Raw genomic sequence first — 13,113 nt, 5'->3', positions numbered from 1 at the left:
GAAGATCCCACATACCGCGAAGCAACTAAGCCCGTGCGCCATAACTACTGAGCCTGCGCTCTAGAGCCTGCAAGCCACAACTACTGAGCCCACGTGCCACATCTACTGAAGCCCGTGTGCCTAAAGACCCTGCTCCGCAACAACAGAAGCCACCACAATGGGAAGCCCGCACACTGCAACAAAGAGCAGCCCCTGCTCACCGCAACTAGAGAAAGCCGCACACAGCAACGAAGAACCAAAGCAGCCAAAATTAAATAAATAAAATAAATAAATGTATATATAAAAAAAAACAACAACTAAGAATGAACTGATAACAGCTTTTAGGAAGGTACCTTACTACACTCAGTTTTATTTTTTAAATTGTTGTATGGAAACATTTTAAATAGATAATTTTAGTGTTACATACAATTAATGTTTAAATTAAACCTTTTCTGAGAGAGGAAAACTTAAGACAATTGCCTAATAAGTCTTGTTGTTTAGGTCACGTACTTGTTACTGGAGCATCAACACCACCTACGGATAACATCCAAATTACTGGTTTAGATTTTTTTTGAGGGGAGTGAAAAAGCCTTTAAATATTTAAGTTTTCCACTTAAAGTCATAAGTACTAACAGCTACTTATATGAAGTTTACTGTGTTCTAAGAGTGTCACATATATTAACTCAGTCAATTCTCACAATAACACTATGAAATAGATGCGATTATTATTCCCACCTTACAGATGGCGAAACTAAAGTAGAAAGGTGAAGTAATAAGCTCAAGATGACATGCAAACTCAGAGGAGCCTGTATTCAAACCTAGGAAGTCTGACTTCTGAGAGTCCATGCTCTTAACCACTATGCTAAACTATATCTTGAAAAAAAGCAATGACAAGTACCAACTGTGGTTTTCATGTTTTCAAATGCACATTACCATAAATATTCCCCATGACATGTAAATACAGAGTATAATACATTTTCAATATTATTGTACAGGTTAGGAAAAATGATAAAGCTCATAAACTAAACACAATGCTAAGAATCTCACTGTGTAAAATCTGAAGCTTATTCTGATTAAGAGATCTCAATAATAGCCTAAAAGAACTCCCTCTTTCTGTGCACACTTACCTTTCTCTGTAGTCTCATTTTTTTCACTCTTTTCACCATTTATCTATTTCATAAGAAAAAAAAGTTTCAACTTTAATAGAAACACACATTTTTATAGAAAGAAAAAGTTCAACTTTAATACTTCTTTGAAACTGAAAGCCTTCTAGGAAATGAAATGTGCAGAGTACTGGCATTTTATAAAAATACAGATGAACAGTAATGGCATTAACAGATTACTCTGATAACTAAAATTAACTAGTAGCATATCACAATCATATGTCATTTCCTCAAAATTTTCTCCAGTGAAAGACCAAATATGATTTCAAAGCACAGATTATTAGAGAAATTTAGTATTTAACTTAACAAGAGAGCACTTCTTATAATGAAATAAAAATTCTGGTCAATCCCTTCAGTGTCCTCCATTACAGAATTAAAGGAAAATGAAGTGATACAAAGTTTTATAAATTTGCATTTCCTAACCAAGATAACATGGGATAATTCTCTAAGGTACTAACTCATTTCATAGATGGGAAAACTAAGGACCCCACTAGAACCTACTGATCAATTTCTACATCACTAAAAGTAAAAAAGAAAAGAAATGTATATTATGTGCCTCCTAATATGATACAGTATGCAGTACACAGTATCACCTATGAAGCATTCTGGCCAAAAAACAAAAACTGAACCTCAATCTAATTAAGCTTTTAGATTGAACTTCCAGCCTACAGGAAATATAGGAGACAGAAGAACAAGTTAAGTGACGTAAGGAGGAAGTAATCAGACAAACCTACAATGTGGCTGATTTTACAGAACTGATCCAGTAATAAAAAGCCAAATGCAGGAAATGAAAAATGAGAAGGAAACTCAATCAGAGAATGCTAGGGAGACTTAAGAGAAATTGCAACCAAAAGACAATGAGTGGACCCTGTTTGGATCCTGATTCAAACATACTGACTCTGAAAAATCATTATGAGCAAGTGGGTAAAATATCTGAATAGACTGGGCTTTAGATTATATCAGGGAATTATTGTTAATTTTGTGAGGTGGGAAAATAGCACTGCGGTTATTAATAAAATGTTCCTTTTGGACTTCCCTGGTGGCACAGTGGTTAAGAATCTGCCTGCCAATGCAAGGGACACAGGTTCGAGCCCTTGTCCGGGAAGATCCCACATGCTGCGGAGCTACTAAGCCCGCATGCCATACCTACTAAGCCTGCGCTCTAGAGCCCGCAAGCCGCAACTACTGAAGCCCGTGCACCTAGAGCCCATGCTCCGCAACAAGAGAAGCCACTGCAATGAGAAGCACGCACACCACAACGAAGAGTAGCAACTAGAGCTGCAACTAGAGAAAGCCCACACACAGCAACAAAGACCCAATGCAGCCAAAAATAAAATTAAAAAAAAAAAAAAGCTTAAAAAAATGCTCCTTTCTTTGAGATGCATACTGAAATATTTAGGGGTAAAAGGATATGTTCTCTGGAATTTGACTGAAGACGTGAGAGGTGCAGATAAAAAAACATGGCAAATGTTAGTTGATTACTGAAGCTGGGTGACAGGATTTAACTGTATTCTCTTTTCAACATAAAAAAGCTAAACAAGGGCTTCCCTGGTGGCGCAGTGGTTGGGAGTCCGCCTGCCGATGCAGGGGACACGGGTTTGTGCCCCAGTCCAGGAAGATCCCACATGCCGCGGAGCAGCTAGGCCCGTGAGCCATGGCCGCTGAGCCTGCGCGTCCGGAGCCTGTGCTCCGCAACGGGAGAGGCCACAACAGTGAGAGGCCCGTGTACCGCAAAAACAAAACAAAAAAACGCGAAACAAAAAAAAAGGTAATGAAAGGTAGTTGGCCCTGCTGTTGGAAAAGCAACAAAATGAAGAATTTGAAAAGTCCCTTTCATACAGTTCTTTGGAATCTTGGTATTTTTTTATATCAGCCATTTGACCTATAAATGAACATGTCTCTAAGGCAGTACTATTAATCTTACATTATGAGTTCCTAAAATCAAAAGACCGATTTCTTCACTTCCTTCTACATAGTGCCTAGCCCAATGTCACAAGCAATTCAACTACTGCTTAATGAAATCAGTGATAACCCACATACAAGTGATAGTTGAAAGCTACAAAATGCTTAAGAAAAATTAAATTGGAAAACTTTCCATGAATTTCAACAGTGCAGAAGAAATTATATTTTAGAAAGAATAGTTTCTGAGGAGGTGAAGGGAGGGAGATACAGTGACAGCTAGCAGGTACAGGTTGAGTCATTAACAGTTTCTGGCGAACAAATTATGTAGCTGAAAAGACTACAAGTAGTCGCTGAACACATGGAACAAGCGGGAGAGAAAGAGGAAGGGGAAACAGGCAGAGAAAGGAGTAAAAAGCAAAGGGGAGAGAATGAGACGCCAGAAATAGAAAAAAAGTTTCACACCAAATAAATAGTGTACCAAATCTTTCCCTAATGTAACTTACATTTATTAGAAAGGAGAGACCTTAAAGATCATCTATTTCAAGATCTTAATTGGCCAAACTGAGTCCCAAAACAGTTAAGCAAGACTTGATATGGGACCAGAACTCAGATATACAGCCCAAATGCTCTTTCCACTGCTCCAGTCAAGTCTATAGTGACTGCTAAAAACTAACAAATACACACAACATATTTCTTTAGAAGTTTCAAGAAAAACCTGGAATCAACTAAAGCTAGAATAATTAATTCAATTTCTAATAAAAACACATTAAATTTTATCCTTTTTGCCCAAAAGAATGATTTAGTGGTATCTCAACTCTTCTTAAGCAAATCATCTGACAAAAAGAACCAGTCTTTTACCTAGCAGAATAAATCTGAAATACCTTGTGGGCTTTGTCTTTGGCATCCAATACATTTTCCAAAGAACTTTTAGCTGATGTGCCACCATCCTCTCTTCCTGTTTCCTGCCTTTTCTGTTTCTGCAGCTGCTCTTTCTCCTGTCTGTCCTTTTCTTCAAGTTTTTTCCGAACTTCAGCTTCTTCATATCTAGTTGAAAAAAGAAGTCAGCATGTCTTTTATTGGCATGATGGTGGAAAGTAAAGGATTTCCAGTTGTATAAAGTTAATATCCTGCCATGAGGTATTTTATGGCTGCATTCTTTCTCCCTCCAGTTGAAATTCAACTCTGCCAGTGTTCCATTATAAATCACAACTCACCAATTTGTCCTCTGTAGATTTATTTCAAATTGCTCAAAAATCTTGAAAAGAAACTCTATGCTCTCAAGTTGAAGTTGTTCAATATTCTTTTTGCTCTTTCTCTCCCACTAATTTCAACAATCCTAAAATCCTAAAATTAACTATAAAGCCCGATTTACTTATAAAATAGCTCAAAATACAAAAAAGTACAGACAATAAATAAGTGAAAGAACCTAAAGCCCCAAAGATAGAGGAGTAAAGAACATGATTATTGCTAGCAGTAGTATGATTAGGGAAAAATTAGGCAATCTAAGAGAGAACAGTTAATAATGGGTAACCCAAAGATTAGGAGAAATTCTATTCTACTTAGTTGATTAACTGGCTAAAGGAAAAAGAGAATAGTAATTCTAAATGACTTCATCCACCTTAACATATTCCAGCCCCAAGATTAGTAATTGTGGAAAGGACCAAGGAACACACTAGTTGAAAAAGATAGTTTCTAAGTAAAGGCTATGATACATACAGGTATCTCTGCTTTTCAGACGTTTTCTTTATGCCACTTTGCTTTTACAAAAGACCTACATTAGTATTTGTTTTTACTAACCAAAAGAAATCTGAAGAGGATATTCACTTATGGAAAAAAGGTGAAAAATGAAAATAGCGTTTAGCAGTTGTTTTGCAGCCAGCTGTTAGAGAAATAGCCACACCTGATCAGAGAGTGGCACCGCCAAGCTCCTTCCCCAGGAATTACACAAGCATCTCAGCATCAAGCTGCCATAGCTTTGAACTGTGTCTGTGAGCATCTGTGCTTTATCTTGATTTATTTTGTGCATCTTGTAGCAAGACGTGTCCTGAGGTAGTTGCTTCTTTGCCTTACGCCATTTTGGCTTAGGTAAAGTTTCATAGGAACACTTTACTTTCAGATAGCAGGGGAAAATCTGTGTAACTATAGCAGTTAACTGATCCAAGTTTAAAAAAACTAGTGGAGTAAAAATAGTTCCCTTTTAATTTTGTTATTTAAAGAGTGACTAATGACTAAAAATTGAAACATACTGTTTTTAATTTCTAATTATTTTATAAGCCTAGTAAGTCAGTCATGGCAAATACTAGAGTTAGATTTTTTTTTTAAATATGTAACTTCTGCAACCAGGCAAGTCAAAACTAACATTAAATACTTCATTCCCACAAGTCCAGTGTCCAGTAGCACATTATGACATGAAGCATATGAGAATATTATGTTTTTCTGAAGAATCCTGTCAGAAACTTAGAAAAAACTGGACCTGAGCTATAATCTAATAGACCAATGCTTATCTTAACAATGTATTAGTCTAAACATTTAAAAATTTTCAGTAAAGAACATTAATGGTAACACATGAATATAAGACTTCTTCTTAGGAATTAGGATTTATATGCATGGTCATATATAAATGGACAAATTCTAAACATAATTTTAATCTTCTAAATTTACATTCTTTTAAAGATTTCATAATAGTGTCTGTACCTGAGTTTAAGGCTTTCAGAGAGTCTCTCAGCTTCTTCAATAGCTTTTTTGATGTTTGCAGGTCCAAGTATTGAATGAAAGTAGTCCTAAAATTATAGGAAAACCATCTTATACTGTTAGTACTAGCCACTGTACATAGCACTAATGCTAAAAACACAAAATTATGGTGTTCATATAAACAAAAGTTTAGATAAAAATATTATGACTGAATGAAATATTTCTTAAAACTTTTAACCTACAAAAGTGTACAACTTATTCTCCAATTGTTTCAAAAATATTTTTTCATACTATTAGTACCTTAAAAAAAAAAAAGCCGGTAGGTAATAATTTTCTTATTTGTAAGGCACCTTTACGAAGTGTAAATACTATTCTTATTGTTTTTTAATAAGTGCCAAAAAGCAAACCATATATGTTAGAAGCAAAATATATTTTCCTACTGTAAATATGTTACTTAGTTTTTTCTTTTAGTCTCAGAAGCAGTAAAGCAAATTCTGTATTGATCCACAGCATAGAATTTGTTTTGTTTTACTTGTTTTAAACTGAGATGTTTCCTTCCACCTGTATTTTATAATACCTACCTACCTCCCAACTGGAGTCAAATCACTTTAGACATAAAATAAGTTTTACACTTGAGGAAACCCTGAGTAACTAAAAATCAAATGGTAGAAAATAAATCAATAGTATGATCTACGTTAAAACACACACATACATACACAAAAGATTTAGCACATAATTTATTAACAAGCATAATGAATTGAAAAAAATAAATCACTTCCCTAAGGGGTCACTCATTAGATCTTGCAATCAGAGATAATTCCAAATCAAGTCTGGTTTAACATGACAGTAGTGCAGTGAGACTCAGCTAACTGACTAGTGGATCTAACTTGCCGCAACTTATCACTATGACTTTGCAAATAGAGCCTACTAACACAGTTTATCACAAATGATACTGTAATCAGAAGTTATAAAAAGAAAGGCCAGGAGGCCAGAAATATCCATCTCTGGCTGTTTGAGAGGCAGTTACGAAGAGTTGATAAGATAGATCTGTTGATAACAGTTATCCTATGTCTGTCTATCTAGCCTAAAAGTAGATCATGTTTTATTTGATTTTATTCTTCTAGATTAGAGATAAAATATATAAAAGGGCCATTCATTATGTAATTTTTAATAAAAGTATATAGTTTGTTCAATATTGTATCAACTAAAAATTACAGTGGAAACTGTAATCACTTCCATTATCACAATGTCCTGACTTTTGATGCAATACTTTTTAAAGAGAAAACAAAATTAGCCATTACTGTAATATTTCTCTGATAAAAACAAAATACAAAGTAAAACCAAAAAACACTATGACTTTTTTAAAATTAATTTTTATTGGAGTATGGTTGCTTTATATAACTTGTTTTATTAATTTTTTGACATGAACTCACTTAAAAGCCTAGCTTAACACTGCTGAAATGCTGAAAAAATCATGTTTGGGCATGTCTGGTACAAACTCCCAGAAGACACTCCCCTAATATTAATGAGGTTTCTTGTCAATAATTACCTCTCTCTGTGCTCTTAAAGGAACACAGTTGGAGTAAGTATAATTTTTTTCCAATTTTCAATAGTATTGACAATTGGCAGAAAAAAAAAAAAGTCCAATTCTTATACAACTAAAAACATTTGCTTCTTAGGTTTACTTAGTAGAACTTTCCTACTCCTGAACACACAAATTCAAGCAATTCTCATAATTTCCCAAACAAAATGGTTCACTACTACTAATATTTAGCATTAATTATCATGATTGCCATGGATATTTTAAAATATTCTAACTGTATCTAGACTTTGCTATACTAGTATTTTCAATATATTTGCCTTCTCCCCCTTTTCAAATAACCCTGAAAAAATTGTTCATAAACTATTTTTTTCAATGAGTAAACAATAATGTAATGTGTTTTCTACTAGTGAGCTTGCTAAATTAACAAGTTTTATCTAAATCTTAGTGTAAAACAAGTGAAAAATGTAAGTTTCTGAAGAAGGCTGGTCACATTACATCCTGTCACTTCCTGATTTAAAGGGTAAAACCCAGAAAATATGTAGTTACTAAATTTAACACTTCACATACTTAAAATGCACTGGAGACGTTAAGCTAAATAAAATAAAACAAAAAACAGTTCTAAGACAGAAGCAGATGTGGTACCCTGGACAGAGCAAATGGAAACAGTCCCTTTACTAATATCAGGAACTGAACATCTACAGCGTATGAAGTAACAGGCTGGGTTACTTGAGCCTTTGCAGGGAGCTTCCTAACCCGAACAACTCCTGCCACTTTCAACTAGATACTCTCTTTGGAAATGCAATAGATACTCTGTGGAAATGGAAAAATTTCTTACTGATTAAAATTTACTCCCAACCTTCTCAAGTTAAAAAAAAAAGGTAGCTACAAAACCACTCCCAATCTTGCCAAAGAAAAAAAGTAACCAGTAAGTTAGAAAAATAAAGCAAAAATTAAATGAGTACATAAAAAATTGGCCCTACCACAACAGACAAAAAAGGAAACACCAAAACTTCCGAAGTTCTCCAAATTCGCAAATCTTTCAAAAATATTTATTTCAGTAAATACTTTTACACTTCTTTTTAAGCAGTATCTTTTTTTTTTTAATTTCTGACAGGTTTCAGATTTATGTTTTTTTTCAGATTTATGTTTTAATAAATAAAATATACATTTACAATAGTAATAAGCAGAATAATTGCCACCATTCATTCATTCACCCATTCAATATTTATAGAATACTTATAGTATGACAGGAATGATAATACAAGACTTATCTTCGATTCTTATAGCAACCCACCAAGGAGGTTCCCTTTAGAGATGAACGTACTGGGGGGCTCAGGAAAGATGAAGTAAGAGCCCAAAGTAAGAGAGCACATTCCCAACCCAGGTCTACTCTACCCCAGTCTGTGATGTTTTTGTCATGCCACCAGGGTCTTCTGGCACTGGGTTTCTCTTTAATCTCATAAATAAGCCAAACTTTTATTTTTTTATTTTATTTTATTTTGTGGTACCTCTCCTGTTGCGGAGCACAGGCTCCAGACGCGCAGGCTCAGTAGCCATGGCTCACAGGCCCAGCCTCTCCACAGCATGTGGGATCTTCCCGGACCAGGGCACGAACCCATGTCCCCTGCATTGGCAGGCAGACTCTCAACCACTATGCCACCAGGGAAGCCCTAAGCCAAACTTTTAGTTGTGGGTAGTCCTTCATATCCCATAGATCATGTATATAGCAGAGTAGCTTTTATTCAATTTTATGTTGGGCAGAAACAACATGACTCAAAGACTCTCTGAGTAAAATGACCATTACATCATTGTTGTTTTCTGAAACCTTCCAGTGGGGTTAGGAGAAATATCAGTGATGACAGAAAGTATTAAACACATGAACCGTATCCTGGCTCTAAGCAGTATCTTTTTAACAGATACTGTAAAAACCATCAAAGAATGAGCAAGACAAGCCTCTGTCTCTATCTGCAGATAAGTATTTCCAAGAATGTTCCAAGGGCAGGACCAACCCAGCCATTTGTAGACAGGAAGATGAATCTCCAAATGCAAGGAGCTACCTTTCCAAAGCTAGATCTAAAACCCCATAAAGATTATCAGCATAATTTTGCTGGTGAGAAGAAACACCAGCAATCATTTGTCACCATTAAATAAAACATTAAAGTTATCCCATAACCAACAACCGAAAGAAATTTTATTAGTCCCACTACTGTGGCCAAAAATGGTTATTTCGAAGAATAAGATAACTTTTTTTTTTTCACTTCTATAAGTCAACTTAAATGAGGCAGGAAGATCCCACATGCCGCCGAGCAACTAAACCTGTGCGCCACAACTACTGAGCCTGCGCTCTAGAGCCCGTGATCCACAACTACTGAGCCCACACGCCACAAATCCTGAGCCTGCACTCTAGAGTGCATGCTCTGCAACGAGAAGCCACCACAATGAGAAGCCTGCACACTGCAATGAAGAGTAGCCCGTGCTCACCGCAACTAGAGAAAGCCCATGCACAGCAACGAAGACCCAACACAGCCAAAAATAAATAAATAAAACAAATTAAAAAAAAAATTTTAATGAGGCAAGACAATTCTGCCAAAAGTGAACTAAATAAAAATCTCAATATTAACTCAAGAATGGCTTGTCTTGGACTTCCCTGGCAGTCCAGTGGTTAAGACTCCATACACACTTCCAACGCAGTGGGCATGGGTTTGATCCCTGGTCAGGGAACTAAGATCCCACATGCCACATGCTGTGGCCAAAAAAATAAAATGGCTTGTCTACCAGGTAAGAAATCTATAAGCAGTATTTTGCTATTATTCTCTAGTAGCAAGATCATTCCTAGGTAAAGGTGGAAACACCAACACAATATTCTTCCCATTTCTTTAACCCACTCTCTATTTTCTTCTTTTGTCTGTTTCTGGTGTAATAAAAATGCAACCTCTTCTCTAGCAACACTTATCCTAGTCATCAGTTCTCTTTACCCATTTATACCTCTCCCATCCTCCCTCCCTCCTCACACTTCAGCAAATTGGAAGAAAGGCACCTGGCTCAAAAGATTAAAAGCAAAAAATAATAAATAAATAGATAAAAATGAATATCTAAATTAAATAAATTAATCAACATTAATTTTGCAAACTGAGATCTTTAATATGGCTATAGTGTCAGTTAAATATAAAAAGCTGTCACATTAAAAACAAGTGACTAAACCTTGACCCTTGAAAAAGTACAACTATAGTCATATTTTTCTTATTGAATGCATGAGTAAACTGAATCCTTCTATTTGACCTAGCAGTGATTTATTACAACAGAAGACTAATCATGAGTCTGTATGTTGCTATAAACCTGTACTAATCCACAGCAAATTAAGTATGTGTATATAGTGTGAGTGTAACCATACATATACACATATATTGCAAATAATGAAACAAAATCTTTAGTTTGCTTTTTCTATCTGCAGAAGTTTGAACTTGCTGCTACATAATATCTAAATTTCAGTATTAGTTAAAAATTTTAGAGATCAATAGCTCCACTGTGTAAAAATAACTTAGCAAATAAAAACATAGAAGTAAAAGGTACCTGCTGTTGCTTGAAATCAGGCCTTTTTTTGATAAGATTATAAACAGTCACATATTTCATATATAGCACATAGGCCCTTTCCTCATCACGATCTAATCTGCTTTCTTCCGCGGTCTTGAAGATCTTCAGGGCACTCTGTACATAACTTAAAATTAGAGAAAAAGTAATTAAAACACTTGACATCTGGGGGAAAAAAGTCATGTATAAAGTCCACAGAGACTCAATACAATACATTACATAATTTAGGTTGCACTACTTCAGAATTATACAAAGTTAGATATAAGTTTGGATGCAACATGAAAATTTCCCTTATACTACAATTATACTACAATTAAATACAATTAAATGTTTCATTAATAGTTGTTTGTATATCACCAAACTGTACAAAATGCATTCTAAATCCAGTTTTAAAAGATTTGCTACAATAGATAATCCTGAGACAAATGGTCCTCCGGCACCCATATAATAGTCATACTCTATAAAGAACATAGCTGCATACTACTTGTACTGAAGTAGGGGAGCTAAAACATTTATTATTTTAATGTTAAAACAAATACTTTTCAATTCTCCTTACTCCTTTCTAACCATGATGTAAAATTCTCCTCACCTAAAAACTCAAGAAACTAGGGACAGGAAAGGGGACATGAGTTCAATCTTTTAGAGTTTTCTACACAATGGCTGAACTGCACTCTGATTCACTGGCCCTGAAAAGAGAAGAGATTTAAAGTCTAAAAACATGTCATCTTAAAATTCCACTTCAGTAAAATAATTTGAGGGGTCTACGGCATTCATTTATTTTTTCTTTAAATAAATTTATTTATTTATGGCTGCATTGGGTCTTCATTGCTGCGCGTGGGCTTTTCTCTAGTTGCAGAGAGCGTGGGCTACTCTTTGTTGCAGTGTGCTGGATTCTCATTGTGGTGACTTCTCTTGTTGTGGAGCACGGGCTCTAGGTGCGTGGACTTCAGTAGTTGTGGCATGTGGGCTCAGCAGTTGTGGCTCGCAGGCTCTAGAGTGCAGGCTCAGTAGTTGTGGTGCATGGGCTTACTTGCCCCACGGCATGTGGAATCTTTCTGGACCAGGGCTCGAACCCATGTCCTCTGCATTGGCAGGTGGATTCTTAACCACTGCGCCACTAGGGAAGTCCACTACGGCATTCATTCTAAGGACATTTTCCTGGTTTAACAGTCTTCAGAAAGCAAATTAATAAAACAGACATTTCTGCAAGAGGAATTCATTTACTTAGGACTAAAGTTTTGGCAACTAAGTTGTAGTGCCAATGCTAATACACAATATGCTTTATCAATAACTTATTTCTACAAATCAGTGCATCTTGTTTTCTATATTTTTCAAACTGTGCTCTATGATTGAGACATGGATTAGTGATGAAGTTGGTTAGGCCAAGGAACTAGATAGAACACCACACAAAGGAACAGGGCCAAACTGGTCTTTAAGACCAAAGATGGTCCTACACAAGGACAATTTCAGTCAGTGTGCATGCCCTGTTAAGCATGGCATCAAAGTTCCAGGATAGAGGTAAATCAAACCAAAGCTAGTAAGGAGATTCTCTAAGAGTTTAGGAGTGGGTACAACAGTCCTTAGGTTTTTCCAAATTTCTTTCATCATGATGCATGTATATCTCATGGGCCCATATGTAGCAGCAGGCCCAGCTGAGATGGCTGCAATGTCACTGTGGGTCCAGTGAACCAGCCAAATATCCTAAAAGGATTCTAGCATTCTCTAGAATAGTGCTACATGTTGTGGTGGTACATTTAGGCCAACATACCACTTCCTGTGGGATCAGGGTAGTCCTAGAGCTAAACCAGACATTGCTAAAACAGATTTATCTGTTTTAAGATTAGATGAAGCTCTCTGAGAAAGCTTCAAGGTGGTTTTACCCTTCTATTTTCTACTTGAAAATCATTCAATGTGAGTTAAACAGCGCTACTTTCTCTATCACCCCATCAACATTACCAACTAAGCTCAAGAAGTAGGCCAATCCCTCTCTTACTCTTCCTATCCCTTCCCCACCCAAAGATCTTTTCAAAAGCCCATTTTATACTGAGTAATGTTTACGAATATTAGTTCATTCTGGGATTTTCTTTCCTGACCTTCTTTAAAGTTCTTACTACTCTCCTGTCTTCATCCTTAATGTTTTATTTCCTTCCCATCTTGTTTATTTCCTCTAGAAAATGACTCATAAAGATGTTCCTGTGCAAACACAGGTTTAAGATGCCTCTTCACAGGTTCATTTGGGATCATACA

The 13,113-nt window shown here is 35.9% G+C and overlaps 1 protein-coding gene across 5 annotated transcripts in view; it reads right to left on the bottom strand.

The window, feature by feature from the left end:
* Positions 1 to 13,113, bottom strand: part of USP8 (ubiquitin specific peptidase 8) — a 61,751-nt gene that overhangs the window by 34,541 nt on the left and 14,097 nt on the right. For 3 of the 5 annotated variants that reach the window (XM_060149664.1, XM_060149683.1, XM_060149674.1), the window contains 5 exons: positions 10,849 to 10,993; positions 5,739 to 5,824; positions 3,926 to 4,088; positions 1,107 to 1,149; positions 490 to 513 (listed from right to left, as the gene is read on the bottom strand). In XM_060149664.1, coding sequence (XP_060005647.1) covers positions 490 to 513; positions 1,107 to 1,149; positions 3,926 to 4,088; positions 5,739 to 5,824; positions 10,849 to 10,993 — 461 coding nt within the window. Of the gene's footprint in view, positions 1 to 489; positions 514 to 1,106; positions 1,150 to 3,925; positions 4,089 to 5,738; positions 5,825 to 10,848; positions 10,994 to 11,455; positions 11,509 to 13,113 lie in introns of those variants that run through there. The other 2 variants (XM_060149703.1, XM_060149693.1) reach the window with 2 other exon arrangements.

This window comes from Lagenorhynchus albirostris, chromosome 1, assembly GCF_949774975.1.
Source record: "Lagenorhynchus albirostris chromosome 1, mLagAlb1.1, whole genome shotgun sequence".
Taxonomy (NCBI): domain Eukaryota; kingdom Metazoa; phylum Chordata; class Mammalia; order Artiodactyla; family Delphinidae; genus Lagenorhynchus; species Lagenorhynchus albirostris.
This window is presented reverse-complemented; position numbering and strand designations above follow the sequence as displayed.